Source organism: Calypte anna, chromosome 3, assembly GCF_003957555.1.
Source record: "Calypte anna isolate BGI_N300 chromosome 3, bCalAnn1_v1.p, whole genome shotgun sequence".
Taxonomy (NCBI): Eukaryota; Metazoa; Chordata; class Aves; order Apodiformes; family Trochilidae; genus Calypte; species Calypte anna.
The window spans coordinates 74,378,121-74,394,483 of record NC_044246.1 but is presented as its reverse complement, the minus strand read 5'-3'; the positions used below and the strand labels follow the sequence as shown (position 1 = coordinate 74,394,483).

The window sequence follows — 16,363 nt, the reverse complement described above, 5'->3', positions numbered from 1 at the left end:
AAAATTGCTTAATACTTGTGAAATTTGAACATATTCATTATCTGTAAAGTAATTAAGACCTGAATAGCTTACTTCACCTACAATAGCATTATATTTAAAAAGAGATTTAACACTTGAAAATACTGCTTTGTTTCTTGAGCATTAATATGCAAATAAATTTTAAAAAGGGATCATTTATTGAAATTTAAATATTTGTCATATCATTTAAGATCAAAACCCACTTAAGCACATAATACCTATTTTCCCAGGACTACAGAATCTGCAAGCAGACATTCTAGAGCATAAATAATCAGAATTTTCAGCATGGAAAAATCTTACCAGGTTTCTAGTTATGTCTTTAAATTATCAAAACATTATCAATTAAAAAGATGATTGATTTAGTCAAAATGGCACGATATTTTCCTCAAAGAAGTCTCCTGTGCAGCGGGGAATACTCTGACATGTAGTAATGATATTTATTAACAGATTTATGGTTAAATATTGTGCCTCTTTTAACATGAAGAAACTGCAACATGACAAATCTGCACACATACTAAAAAAAGCCTTTTTTTTTTTGCTTTATTAGAACCTAAAAGATATATTCCTTTGAGAATGGACTATTTTGTAAATTTAATATCTAAGCTGAAAATGCATGAGATTCTTGTTTACTCCACTAACAAATTACATGAAGATATTGAAATTTCAAAGATGAAGAAGGGATTTATGAACATGATTTCTGTTAATTTCAAAGGCTATTTTGTTGTTAAATCCCACAGCCAGATACAAATATTTTCTCCGAAGAATTTAAAGTTAAATGTTATTAACTAGGACAAGATGACTAAGTTAAGATACAGGCATAAATTCACTTTGAAAACAAAACTCTAAAAGCTGAATTGCTCAGCTTTTAGACAATTTAAGAAATAAAACACAAGGGCAAGTGGGATGAAAAAATGGGTTTGTTTTGATTAATTGCAACCTATTTGTTTCAATAAAAGAGACACTGGGCTAGTTGTATGCACATGGAAGGAAATGAATAGTTATAAAAGTACTGCTAGCAGAAATGCAGGTAAGTATAGAAAAGGAAATCCAGCATACCTGTGTCATGTTTTTAGATTTAACTCTAGTTGTACACTGACTAATATATAAAGTTGAAATAAAAACCATAACTTACACAATGTGGTACCATTTGGTATCCAGAGAGGTATAAATTGAAGAAAGCAAAATTCAGTTTACCACAGTCTGTTTCTAGGCTTTTGCATTGCTGAAAACATGCCTACACGAAATTATTTCAGAGTAAACCTGGTTTACAAACCTTTGATGTGGGATACTTGTTAAAAACTCTAAATATGGCTAATTCAGCTGCAACAGTTTTTCCAGAACCTGTAGGTGCTCCCAGAAGAACATTACAATCTGTATGATAAAGTGTATGAAATATCTGAGTCTGGATAGGGTTGAAATGCGTGAATTTGTAAAGGGCTTCATATTCCCGACGTCCCAAGGCTGTGATAGGCAAAGGCTGAAGATCTAGGAGCTCTGAAACCAGAAAATAAACATATGTGCATGACAAGGTGCCATTTCTTAACGTACTTTATGAAGAAGAAAAAGGAATTAACCAGTACTTTAGCAGAAAACAACTCACATTGGAAATTATTTTACTTAACATGTCATATGACACAGAGTCCATATTTGGGTTGTAGTTAACGCTGATGAGCGATAATGAAACGTTGATTTTATAGCTCCAAAATATTTCTGCAAGTACTGGTGTTAGCATTCTGATAGCTGTGAACTAGCCATTTGCATAAATAATCTCTTTTCTTAAAGCTGTTTCCTTTTCACCCAGCTGTAGTGAATTCTAAACTCACTGTATTAGATTATGTCTAGCTTCTTATGCTTACAGAATGTGCAGTTGGAGGACAGCACAGTCTTTATAATTCAGATTCAAGGGAAAAAATCTATTTAAGGAGGAAGGACTTTTTTTTGTTTGTAAGTTGATGGAGTAATACAGATCAGATGAGTACAACTAAATTTTGCTTCTAATCCTTTAAACATGTAATTAAAGACATAATCTTAATAAATAAGCAAACAGCGTTCCAATATATGATTCTCAATGTATCTTGAAAGCATCTGCTATCCAAACAATTAGAGATCATGGAATTTTGGAGATGATATATATAAACAGATTGGATTTGGAATCCTACCAAATTAAGGAGACTGAAGTGATTCTGCTATGCAGATGCTTTCTTTGAAGTTTGTTGGGTTCTTTTTTTTTTTTTTTTTTTTTTTTTTTTTTGTGGCTAGAGGTCTCAGTCTCTTCTCAGGGTGCTTCACATTAAGGTATGGTATGGGAATCATAAAATCTACTGAGGCAACGATGTCTAATATTCTTCACATGCTTTTCACTGATACCTTATGGTTGTTTTATCATTCCCATTGAAACTGTGATTTCTTGGGCTCTGTCGAGGAGAAAGAAGGTTTTTGCCTAGCAGTGCCTCTACGTACTTCATTGTTGAGTGGGAACCAGATGGGAATTGAAATCAATTACCATAAATCCTAGAGGCTCCATAACTGGTGATGTGTAAATATCTGTCTGTTTCTTCTGAATAGTAGTCAGTGATCAGTCAATTAGATAAAAAGGTTACACATGCTTTTCCAGACAGCGTAGGTACAGTATAACAATAGCTAAACACTTCACAAACACATGTGAATTTATGCATGCCAAAAGACAACACCGTATGAAAACTGAGAATTTCTGAAGACACTTCACAGACTGTTGGATGAGCCAAATGTAATTACAGGGGAAAGGTTTTACAATGACATCAGGCACAGTGAATGTATAACGCAATTTATGTATCCAGAAAAGAGAAGCAAAACACAAACATATGCTTCTGTGCCAAGTGTTAAAAAGGAGAGGATGGGGAAAGCTATGACTTGATCAGCAATGTTGAGTTGAAATGCAATGTTCAGTACTGTAACAGTGACTGCTATGATTAATTTATTTCAGTAAAAATAGTAAAATGTTTCATCTTTTCAAAATGTTAACTGTTTGCTTCTTCTTCGCTGAATGCCTTTTATAATACAACCATCCACTGTAAGATTATTTTTAACCAGTCCAGAAGAAATGTAATGCTTACAATCACTAAAAGAAGACATGCTGTAAGACAGAGATTTGCTTAGTTTTACATGGCATATTTAGTTTTCCTATGGTTTAGAGAGAACCAGGAGAAACTAACAGACTGGTACTACGTTGAGATGAAAGGAGCTGCTTGTTTTCCAGGAATTCAAAATGGTTGAGAGCTGTAAAGTTAGTGAAGAAATAGTCTCAATAATTCAAATATATCACAAAGTACAATTCCATATACTTTTCTATGATGAAGCAGGAGTTAGAAATTTATTGCACTCTCGTGAGGAAAATCAATCCAAGCAAGATGAATTTAAACAAAATGACCAAATCTGATGTTACCTGTGTGGGGTGGATGTCTTTCTGGAAGAATCAGATGTTGAAAATTTATGATACATACAGCCTCTGCTCCTAGCCATCTGTCAGACACAGCTCGAATGTAATATTGAGAAGGAAGAGGTTCAAAAATTGGGATTGTGAACACCAGCAGTTGAGGTTCTTTAGTAATGACCTAATGCAAACATGTAGAGAATGGTTACTGAACAGACAAATTATTAACTTGAAAAATCATAGTTTGCCTCACTTCCATAAGAATTACTAACACAAAGCAATAAACCGTATATATGCAACTCCATGTGCAAAATATTAATAAATTTATAAAATATATCGTTATTGGGAATGGATTTTATTTCCATGGACTTCAGAGGTTAAAATAATGTTGGTTCTTTATCTTTTTCTTTAACAGACAAAACCATTTCAGTCTTTATTTATTCACTTGGAAATAACCGTCCCACCAAAAGAGGAGGGACATCTGAGATTAGAAACATTTCTGTGGAAGTTCAAGTTTATCATGTACATCTGAAACTGGGAGCTGTGCTACTGATTTGAAAAGCTGCTTAGGTTAAAATTCTGTTTGACCTTATAGATCTGCTATGAGATTCCAAAAAACCATCCATTACCTGTTTTTTTTGAATGATGAAATACTCTGAATGATAAATGTGATCATTAGTAGGGTCTTCTACCCAAATCCACCAGGGTTCCCCAACAGTGCCGTGTACCTTTAAGATTAGAAAAGACAGATTTGTTGTAGTTATTATGAGGTTCCCTGGATTTGCTGAGTATATTGGATATTTTTCAAAAGGATGCAGGTTTATAAAAAAATACAGAAATCAGAGGTAAGAGCAATACATTTCTACTTGTATCAGTCTGCTTAAAGATTTTGTTTCAATAAGAGTTTGCTTAAGGTACATATAATATAAATGGACATGATATAAATGCCAGTGAAGCTGGTGCCTCAGATGTTTATAAATAGACTGAACCCCCAGGGTTTCCTCTAGGTTCCTAAAAAAGGACTTGTCTTTTTTCCTACTTGTACTTCTGTTTTTGGATCATATATAAAGGATTGTCTTTTGCCACCCACTGCTCATTTTTTTCAGAGAAAAATATTCTCTCAGGGAAAACTAGGCACAGAATTGTGACATTCTTCTCCTCCTTTCTCACTTCCCTTCTCCTCTAGAAAAATACAGTAAGTGGATTCAGAAGGCTAAAAACCTAATCATTGGTCTGTCCAGGTGAAGTGACAACATAAATAGAGTTGTCTCTTGATGATTCCTATGTCATCTGGAAACGCTTTATTCCATTCCACATTTTTGTTTGCTTTGGGGAGCACCCTATTTTGCAATGCCAGCCAGAAGTCCTAGCTAGGTGGGATGCTGTTAAGAATAGTTTCTTTCTCAGAATAAATGCCTTGTGCTGATGTGCAAGTGTTTTACTATGGAAAGAGGAAAAATGCATAGTCAAGGAGTATGGAAGACATATTAAATCAACATTGATTTCTGATGTTTCTGATAAGGTAAAAAAACTGTATAAAGATGAAAAAGAAGTTGGAATTATTCCTAAATTGTGGTTAATAGGACAAAACACAAACTGCATAGTTGCTTCTGATGGAAATTTTAACTCTACAGGAATCTGATATTGACTCATGCAGCACATATAATTTTCAGCAAAATTCATTGTGTATTTGTTGGAAAACAGTCTGTACTGGCTTTTGGAAACAAAAATTTGTACACTAAGAATAGAACTAAGGTGCTTGTATTGCCTTTTAACACAGTGCAACAATTGAGAAGTAGATGGATAGTAAAGACACTAATTTATTTCCATTATGTTTGAATCTCACTAACAACTTCACTGAGAACTGAAGCAACGAAACTGAAAGGACACAGCTGACTGTAGCTGGCATTTTGAAAAAATTCAAGTGGAACTATTTAGGAGAAGTTAAGAGAGGAAAGAAGACTCAAGGAAAGCTCAGAAGTTCAGATCTCAGAAATTTTATCATCAACTATCACAGTATCTTAGGTTTTGAGAGTCCTGTGACAAAGCTGCATGGGGAAAGATGGGCAATGTGGGAACAGGAAATCCAATATGCTATCCAGTAATGATTCCCAAGAACTCTGGGGAGCTCTTAAGAACTGGCACATACCTGTATTTGTGGCAAACATTGCCCTAAAACTGATGTCTGATATGTGACTTGGCTAATTAAAACTAATTGCAGTATTCTGTATTTCTGCTGGGGTCTTTCTGGCTGCATTAAGGCTTACTTGCTGTGTCTGGGTGTGATTATAATCCTTTGCCTCTAACAATATAATAATTTTCCACTGAGGTATAGCTCACACGCTTTTACTGAACTTAAGGTCTCTCAGCACTGAAAAACAAAGCCTTTAAAAATCAAGATGATGTCATATCTCACTTCTTGTAAAGGCAAGTGCAAAATCTGCAATGAGACTGGTCTAGATTTTAAGTACCCAGATAAAGGAACAATCTTAAAACCATGAAATGTTAGTCAGGAGAGGTATTTCAGTTGTGTATTTAAATTTTTAATATTTTGATTTTATTTGACTACTTTGAGTGGAATTCTCTGAATGGAATTTTTTGGCACCTACTTTTTGTACCAGTTACAACTATATATGCTTCATTGTCTTCTGAATTGCTTGCTAAAATACTGTGTGATAATGAAGAAGCAGTTTCAGAGCATCAGTGGTTGAATTTGAAAGACTTATTAATTTTTTAGAGACTATTAAAATTTAACAACAACAACAAAAAAAAGAACATGAAAAGTTTTCCATGATTCAGTGAATACCAATAAAAAGAGCTTTACAAATTAACTGATCATCTTTCCAAAGCAGCCAAGGAATATTGTCAGGGGTGATAGCAGAATAGACTTTTGCTTTTAGTTTTGGTTTTTCAGAAGTTCAGGTGCAAACCAAGACACTATAATTCTGTGTGGACCCTTTTTCAATTTATAAAAGTGTAGAAGAACCTAGATTTTGTAGAAAAATTAAAAACCAGATGCTTTGTGTTAAGACACAGTTTAATATGAAGAAGGGGCATGGGATTATTTTGTCTTTAACAGATCACAGGTAAGGTCAATGAAAGGCTGAATAATATAAACTTCAATATTAAAAAGTAATGCTTGTTTACCTTCTGAAGTACTGCACATAAATAAGGCAGCAAAAAAATAACTTCTGTTATAATTCATGTTAGGATCCATTCAAATATTTCTGTAATAAATCCAGGTAGCAAACAAAACCTAACTTTCTATATTTTGAACATCACTCTCCTGTTCATAAGTTAACTCAGTGAAACTTTCAGAAGAAAAGAAAAAGCCTTTAGTCAGGGAAAATAAACTCTAAAGATATCTTAATTTTAGTGGAATAAACCTCTTAATTTAGTTGTGATTATGGTAAATTTATAAACTAATGGATTATTTATTATTATTTAAAAATAAAAGAACAGGTACTTAATATGCAGTTTTGAGAAGAATTTATCTTAACAGTAAGTCTACTAAGTGCAGGAAAATATGCTTGCCCATTGTGGTATCTTTACCTTGTTTCTATAGAGTTTCAGAAGTACTAGCAACAATACAATGCCCCCATGTGGACATTTGTATTTAATTTAGATTTATCTGAAATGTATTTCTAATGAACAGACTCTGAATCAAAGGGTGTGGGTATATCTAAACGTGCAACTAGTATAACGCATTTCATATAAATTTGCACCATAAAACATCAATGAATATAATTCCAAACATATCTCAGTTTTTATGTTCAGAAAAGTCCCAACAGGAAAAAAAGGCACTGACGTTGTGAATGTACATTTGTAAAGCCATAAAGAGCAACAGAACTTGGCACACACGAACTGTATTTCAAGGCTTTATTTTCTGCATTTGACATTCATTTATAGTTTAGAGAGCCACCCGTGTCTCCTTTTTTCTTGCTTCTCCTTTTTGGGCATATAACTCAAGTCTGTGTGTGACTACTATTAATATGCAGTATAAGCACTTGCTTCAACATGTTATGAACATTGCAATCCTGTACCAATTAAAAGATATAAAAAGATAATCTTTTGGTGTCTCCTTCTGCAAAATTCTTAGAAGTCATTCCATTCCTATTATCAAATTTGCTTTTTAGCTAAAATAAATACTTTTTTTTTTTTTTTCTTATCCAAACAGCTATGGATTCCCTGTGATTGTCTCCTTTACTGAGGCTAAATTTAAGTTTCCATCCTGCCTCCACCTGCTTTTTTTTTTTTACCTGATCATTCCACGTGAAGTCAGGAGCGATGTTCAGTCGAACTCGGAGCACTGTGCGGGTAATTGGCTGAATTGTTGCTTCCATTATGATGGAGGGGATTTGATGGACACACTGCTTTACCTTTAACCCAATCTTCACATGATGCAGCATATGACCTGCCACGAAAACATTAGGGGTAACAAATCTGCATTTCCAGGAAAAATAATACAAGTCCGACTTTCAAATGGGCTTTTCAAGAGAAGTGTTATTGCTCGCTTGTTTTGTTCTTAGGTGCCTAAATGTCTGACTCTCTTGACCTGGCATGTCTGACTATTTTGTAATACTTAACTTGAATTAGCAGTTTAGAGCCTAGAAAAATCAGTATTAACCCCCTCTGTTGGCTATGACTAAGGGGTTAAAGTAACTATAAAGTACTCACACTGAAAACATATTATGTCAAGCTAGTTCCCTTTCCTTTACTGACTTTTTGACCAGGCTCTTACCAAGCCATATAGCTCTTTTTTTAAAGCATGAATACCGACCTTTTAGTTAATGAAGGGCACATATTTGAACTACAGTTCCTGTGCAGTGATTCAAAGCAGACAGAATGCTTTTTAAAAAACTGAATAAAGGTAGTTCATAGCTTTAAAAGGCACACAACTAGTCAGCATCTAGCAGCAGCTCTGATCTTTCAGAATACAACTGTGTGTAACTGAGACAAAGGAAAAATTAAATATTGCAATGTTTTTTTATTTCCTACCACAGTCATGGTAACTAAGGCAATGATGATTAGAATATTTTTTTTCCCTATTTGAATTTTACAGCTGAAATCCCTGTTACCTTGCTTTTAATTTAAAATATAAAGCAAATGATGGAGCAGTGATTTCTACTTTTCTTGAAAAACATTGCAACTTCCAGCTTATTTAGGGAAAGGAAGTTAATTTATCACACTTTTGCTGAAATTGCTTATTTAATTATGTGGAGCTCATTTTAAATTTTAATTGTAATGATCACACATACTCACTTTAGAAGCTACATTACAAATAGCTACTGTTATTGTCTGATATCATTATGTGCTCACTTTCCCATTAAAAAAAAAAAAAAAGGAAATGAGAAGAAATCATATTATTTGCATTATGGGCAAAGTGAAAAGGTAATACAAAGATTTGCTTGGTATTGTACAAAATTTAGGAACATAACATCTTGCAATGTTAATTTTTAAGTATTGATCCTGACTTTCCCTCTTTATTTTATGAACCAGCAGATTTTGCCTTACACAGGCATTCAACTATGCCCTGAATTAATAAATGGTCACCTTGCAGAAGAAGCAAATCACCAATGCAAAAGTTTTAAGACCGATTTAATTTGCAGTTGGTAAAATGAGTGTGCCTCCAGCAAGTGGACTATAAAACCAAACTGATACAACTTGGCAATATATGCATTATTCCACAATTCATGCACAGCTAGTAGCTTTTTCAATTTATGATAAAAATTCAGAAATCACATTAAATAAAGGTAGGTGCCAATTATTAAAAGATTTGACTCAAAAAGCTTATATGGGCAAGTACACTTTTTCATTCCAATAATATTTTTTTGTAGCATAATGTACGAGGTCAACTTTTTGTGTTTGCACAGGACAGCACTGAGGTTTTGCACAATTACCTGCTAGGGGAAAATATAAGTCTCTCCTCCTAACTTCTGTAAAATATTATAAAACTCCTCCACCCTCCTACAATTGGGTTTTTTGTGTTTTTTTTTTAACTGTCCCATTATGAGAAACTACCAATGGCATTGAAAATATATGAAAAACTTCTGAACAAAAGCTGACTATTAGAGAAAATAGGTATGTTTAGCAAAAAAAAAAGAGTAAATTCTGCTTATTGCACAGTATTTGTCATCTGTATCCTAAAAAAACCCCAGGACTTTATCTCAGATAACTCCTGAGATTTCCTGGCTTTTTGGAAACTCCATGGTTACTTTGCAAAAACAAAGCACACAGATTGGTGAAGAGTCTTTTGTGGTACACTGTGCACACAACATGCTCCTCATTCACTTGGAGAGCTGGCACCCATCTGAGGCTTTTATATCTCATATATCTCTCATGGACTCCAGCTCCTGTCTTTTTTCTATTCCATCTACGATAACATTTAAAAAGGAAGAAGTAGCAAGGATGAAACTAGTTCTATGGAGTCAGAGAACAAAGCAGAACCTGGAAGCTGTGCCTTTTCTCATTTCAGCATGGCTTTGAATTCAAATTAAAATAAGGGGGCTGCCAGGCAGGGGCTTCCTTCACCTGCTTCTGGTGTCAGAAGCAAGGTTAGATAGGAAGTGTGCCAAGTAACACTTAGCAGAATCCCCCAGGGACCAGTGCTGGATCCAGTCCTGTTCAACATCTTTATCAATGACTCTGATGATGGGACAGTGTCTTCTCAGCAAATTTGCTGATGACACAAAGCTGGGAGGAGTGGTTGACACCCCAGAAGGCTGTGCTGCCATTCAGAGGGACCTAGACAGACTGGAGGGTTGTGCAGGGAAAAATTTAATTAATTTCAACAAGGGCAAGTGTAGAGTCTTGCATCTGGAAAAGAACAACCCCAAGTACCAGTACAGGCTGGGGACTGAGCTATTGGAGAGCAGCACAGGGGAAAGGGACCTGGGGGTGCTGGTGAATAGAAGGATGACCCTGAGCCAGCAATGTGCCCTTGTGACCAAGAAGGCCAATGGCATCCTGGGGGGGATTAAAAGGGGGAGTGGTTAGTAGGTCAAGAGAGGTTTTTCTCCCCCTCTGCTCTGCCCTGGTGAGGCCACATCTGGAATATTGTGTCCAGTTCTGTACCCCTCAGTTCCAGAAGCACAGGGAACTGCTTGAAAGAGTCCAGCACAGAGCAACCAAGATGATGAAGGGAGTGGAACATCTCCCTTATGAGGAAAGACTGAAGGAGCTGGGTCTCCTCAGCTTGGAGGAGAATGAGGGGCAACCTCATTAATATTTATAAATACATAGAGAGAGACGGGAGGATGGTGCAAGGCTCTTCTCTGCTATACCCAAGGACAGGACAAGAGGCAATAGATATCAGCTTGAACACAGGATGTTCCATATAAACACCAAGAGAATTTTTTCACTGTGAGGGTGACAGATCACTGGAAGAGGCTTCCAGGAAGGTTGTGGAGTCTTCTTATCTGGAGACATTCATAACCCACCTGGACCTGCTCCTAAGTGATCCCTGCTCTGGCAGGGGGGATGAACTTGATGATCTTTCAAGGTCCCTTCCAACCTCTAACTTTCTGTTATTTCTGTGATATGCAAAGTAACTGCACTTCACAGAGATGCACAGGTCAACATGCTCTGATGTTTTATCTAGTTTCAAACTATTTCTTCAATGGCAGAAAGAAAAAAATAAAAGAAAGCATTAGTACAGTTAATGGAAAAGAATATTAAGTACTATATAAAAGACTGAACAAATACACCACAAATTAAAAGATCTGAATAAAAAAGTGCTATAACGCTTCCAAATAGAAAAGCATGATAGTACTGGCATCTTAAATAAAGTGTTACATTAATACATTTAAAATTACTATGTAATGCACAGTTAAAGTAAGCCTCTAAGGTTTTCTCACAGTCCTCTGGCTTAGTTTATTAAATAAAATCACAGCCTCTAATTCTGAAAACTTTGACATCCTTACTCAACTTCTCCCAACATAAATCAGGTATGTAACGAATCTTCCTGAGTTAGGAATGTAGTTCTCTTGTCAAATGAGAAAGATATCAAGTCAGAGGTCATAAAGCACATCTAAAAAGCAGTGACTATGAATTGTACATTTATTGTAAAACTGTTTTTTTTTAAATGGCAGTTTGTCTCTTATCAGCTTGACAACAACAGGTGCAAGGAAGCCTAGACAAGAAAAAGTCTACTGAGACAGGAAAAAGAAATACATTACAAGCAAATATTTTTTTCAGCTTCAATCTGCTGGTGGACAGTATATGCACAGGAGTTTATACAAACATACTAGAAATTATGTATATCAGGAGGCTTGTGGATTTTCTCATTATCAGGGTGTCAAATCCTTAAAAAAAATTCCATTAAGGTTTTGTTGCAATGACACCAGTGACAATGAATTCTCCCTGTTCAATGAAAATTAATGCATTGTTTCAGAAGCAGGCCATTAACTGACAGTATACCAAGACATAACAATCTGTTTTTATTCTTTTTCACGTTATCAGTGTTTCAAGAAAAAAAGAAAGGCTGTATTTTGCCAACTGGCAAAAATAAACAGATGCCTTTTATAGTACTGTAGTACGTAAAGTGAGTGAGAAGGAAAGCATGGGTCAACATGAATATGTATATATACACATGTATTTAAATACATATGAACATACAACTCCATTCCACATGTGTTCTGGGGTGTGCAGGAGATGGGCTAGCCTTACCCTCAATAGTGTGTCGTGGTACAAGCTGAGAAGACAATAAACTCTGGATATGTGTCTACGTGGTTTGTGGAGCAGAGTGGGTACGATAATAAGTGGCTCAGATTTAGTTTTAACTTGAATATTAACAGTTAAGCAGATCAGCACTGCTGCTATCTCACCTATTTCATCTTTTCTCATGTCCTTCATCTTGTCTACAGTGAGATTCTTCTCTTCCAACTTTGAGAGGACTGAAGGTGGCAACACTGAGAACTGTCTCAAAGGGCTGACCCAGCCCCACAGCCGCTTGTCAATAACTTTGCTGAGATTCAGGAGCCGATATGTCATTGCAGGCCAACGTTTCCTTAGGGCAATCTCAAAAAGAGCTCGAACAATACGAGCAGCGTTCTGAAAAGTGAAAAAAAAAAAGCAAAAAAATGTTGTAATTCTCTCAAGTATTCTTTGTAAAATGAAAAGGACCCCATAGACTCAGCTTCGACAAACCATTACAGACTTTTCTTTTCAAACTTATTTCAAACATTCTGGAAAAAACTGTTTTTTTCCATCACTGGCTAGTGGCAGAACTACCTCACGATTGCCTACAGAAATCATGAAAATAAACACGTGCAACTAATTAAAGTTGTAGTGGCAGGTCTGCTGTAGAATTTTGATCATGGTTATGGTAATGTTAGAGAGCTCTACATTTATTGCATCTCAGTCACTTCTGAAACAAACTCACTTAGCATGCTTAATATCTTCTTTTTTCTCCCCCCATACGATACACACTTGTAAACTCAGTGTATACAAAAATTTAAGTTTTAGTTTTTCACCTCAGTTGTGCTTCCATAATAGCATCCCATCCATTTCATAATCAGTTTCACAACACTGGCACAGGATTTTAACAGTAGTGACTGCTTTTTAAAAACATTTTATTATCTTCTGAGACTATTGTGTTACTAGACTATATAAATCTGCTTTGGACTTGGAAAATTAATTATTAACATAAGTTTGAACCGGGTCAGTCTTATCCTGAAAATGTAGGTTACAATATTCTTGCATTAAACTTATCAAGTTGTATCATGAAGTTGTGGTGGTTTTGGTGGGGTGATTTGGTTTGAGGTTTTTTTGGCCCACCAGTACTATGCCTGAATCAGCAATTATGATCTTGAGTCATTGAATAGAATATAATAATTCTTTTCTGGCTCTACAATGACAACAGGAATAAAAAATAGAAAATTATTAGGTTGTGATAGGAACCATATATTACTAAAGAAGTGTATTTATTTTACTAAAAAGTATGATTTTCCTAATAGTCACTATCTAATTAAAAAAGTTCACAATTTATGAAGATCTGAGGAGATGATTATTTTGTCTCACTAAAAATGCTGTAACTGAGACAGATTAGTAAGAACAATTGCCTTGAAAGCAAACATTAAAAGAATCCCACTAAAAATGATCATGCTGTGCAAGTACCACAATTTTTATGACGTACATAACAATTTCAGAATTTTCTCATTTATACCCCTAAGTGCTATGAAACGAAGAAGGTAATGTTGGTATGAAAACCCTGCTGAAGAAAATGCATATTTTTTGAATATTTAACTCTCATCTTTAGCACAAATAAAGTAAAATTTTATAATCGTTTCCTTAAAGGTTTTGCAAGAATGAGGCAAAAATGACACACTGCAACATGTTGCTGACTATTTAGAAGAAAAAAAAAATGGAACAAAAAGAGTGACATAGAACTGGGTAAAAAAGTAAAACTTTACAATCTATTTTATACATTTGTTATTGTTGCACATTTGGGATTGTCTATGAACATTTTCTCACTTTGGGTTCTTCAGCATCCAGAATTCTAAACTTTCAAGCACTACCCCTTTCTTTCTAAGATGGGCTACTGTTGTGTTTATTATCTTATTATCCTGTGCAATAACTAAATATTTTGTGTATCTATCAACCTTTCAGGTGTCTAATTAAGCTAATAAACATATATATACATATATATGTTGCTGTGTAAATGTGCACGATTATGTCTAGCAATAAAATTGCAATAGCACATCTTTCTTGTGTAAACCAAGGTATGTGAATAAAACACAAATTATGTTTTCCAGAATGAAAACGAAAGGACACAAACCATAAAATAGAATGCAACAGTTTTTCAGATTTAGAAGAAAACACAGTAGCTTAAGAATAAGATTCTTGTGCAAAGTTATAACTACTAAATACAAAATGACTACATGGGTAATATGAACAAAAAGGATGTTCATAAGCAACCAAAAAGTATTACTCTCCCATGGCAGACTTCTGCAAATCTTTTCTACTTAAATATTGTACCACGCATATGCACAAATATAAGGCTCTGCTTTTCAAATAAACTTGAATAAAAATGTATTAAACATTGCAGAGCAAGGCCTGCTTCCATAAATATAAACATCTGGAAGAATGAAAACAGCAGAATAGAGCAACAGATAATGTAAAAATTACTCTTTTTACCTGTGCAACATACGCAGAATCTGAAATAAGGGAGAAGCTGTCCATCTCCCCTCTGCTAATGTATGTTTGAAGGAGGATATTAATTTTTCCATAATTGTTTTCCACACCTCCTAAAGCAGGAAGTTCACAGAAATCATTCAGTAAGGTATCCAGCTCTTCTATTTCTTCTTCTCTTACCTAAAACACAATTACACATTATGAAGAGGCTGGAACAATTTGATAAAAATATTTACACTGAAATAAAATTTTCCTTATAACTGTTATTTTTAAATGGAGTCTCCAATTTTAAGGGGTAGGAAAAAAAAAGAAGAAAAAAAGTAGCAACTCACATCTCCCATAATGCAGCTAATAGACTATAATTGAAACTATCTTAATAGTGACACAATTACGTTTTATTATTCATCACCATCTATTAAGGTTGCCATTGACATACAAAAATTTGATATGCCACAAAAATTGAATCTTCTGACCCTGCCATCCTTCATCTGATGAGATTTCATTTTTTATTTGACCAGAGTAAAACCTCTGTCCACCTGGATTAGGGCAATCTTGAATTAACATTAAATGTACTCATTATAGTTACATAGTTTGCATGTGGCATAATACATTTTTAACTCAAAGCTGTGAAGTACTATGATTCATGATATTAAAATTGTCACTGTTAATAAGATTAAGTCTTAATATGAGTAAAGAAATATTCATATCTATGGTTTGAATAATGCATCACTTTTCACATTCTAACTGATGACCCTTACATGGCAAAACCAGCATAAATCTACATATTCTTTGATTTACTGATAGTCTGTTGGTGTAAAACTTATTTAAAGAGGGTAAATGTTTAGTCCCTGCAGGGAACCATCTGAAAGTAATTTTCATTTGGACCTGACTACCTGACATACTAGAGACCCTAAAACAACTGAGTTAAAATCCCCAGCTACCCAGCCCCTGGTTCTTCAGAAAAGAAAAAGATGAAGAACACAACCACCACAGATGACTCTGGTGTCATCCAGGGAATATTAAGCTCTTCTGACAACGGCATTTTTGATTTTTTTTTTACTCTTTCATAGCACATTACAGGTCAATCCAGATCTGTACTTCAGGTCACTTCAGTCACACTACAGGTGACTTCTTATGGAGACATGATTCACATTTACAAAATCACAATTTGTATCACACAGAGGGGTAAATCCTGAATTACTCTTATGAAAATCAGTTACTAATTTTAAAATTCAGAGCTGCAAAACAAAAAAATCCCCCAGAAATGGAAATAATGGTATACTGATGCCATACCATTCAAATCTGAGCAAGCAAGCTAGAAAAAGTATGCTTTGGTCAAGAAACATTATTACTAGCTTTATTACAAATATAGAAGCATATCACATCATAATTTCCATATGCTTCCTCTTTAAAAATTCAATTAATCTAAATTTAGAGGTAGCAAAGCAATATCACTCTAATAAAAAAACCCTTCTAGCCTGGAAAATGATTAATATATCACTGTGAAACCCCATTGCTTATTATCTTCTATAAGAGATTACAGCAAAATAGAATTTCTCCATCAGATAAAGAGATGGTAATACTCAGACAATGTGTGCAAATATGTAAATATGTAGATGGTGAGGGATTCACATTGCCAGCTCTCAGAGCCAGGTGAATGAGAGCCAACTCTGATGTGAGAGTTGCACAACTGTGGTAAAATGGCAAAGAGCCCAAGCTAATAAACCCTGTGGAGTCTGGCTCACACCTCTATGAGATGGAAGCAGAGGCAAATCAATTCATGCCAACTTGCAATGTACTGTC

General features: G+C 34.8%; 1 protein-coding gene across 1 annotated transcript in view; it reads right to left on the bottom strand.

Moving 5' to 3' along the window:
* Nucleotides 1-16,363, bottom strand: part of ASCC3 (activating signal cointegrator 1 complex subunit 3) — a 249,751-nt gene that overhangs the window by 70,692 nt on the left and 162,696 nt on the right. Inside the window, exons 20-25 of the mRNA XM_030448254.1 lie at nt 14,564-14,740; nt 12,253-12,478; nt 7,687-7,841; nt 4,057-4,155; nt 3,440-3,608; nt 1,292-1,512 (exon numbers count right to left, since the gene is read on the bottom strand). Coding sequence (XP_030304114.1) covers nt 1,292-1,512; nt 3,440-3,608; nt 4,057-4,155; nt 7,687-7,841; nt 12,253-12,478; nt 14,564-14,740 — 1,047 coding nt within the window. The remainder of the gene's footprint in view (nt 1-1,291; nt 1,513-3,439; nt 3,609-4,056; nt 4,156-7,686; nt 7,842-12,252; nt 12,479-14,563; nt 14,741-16,363) is intronic.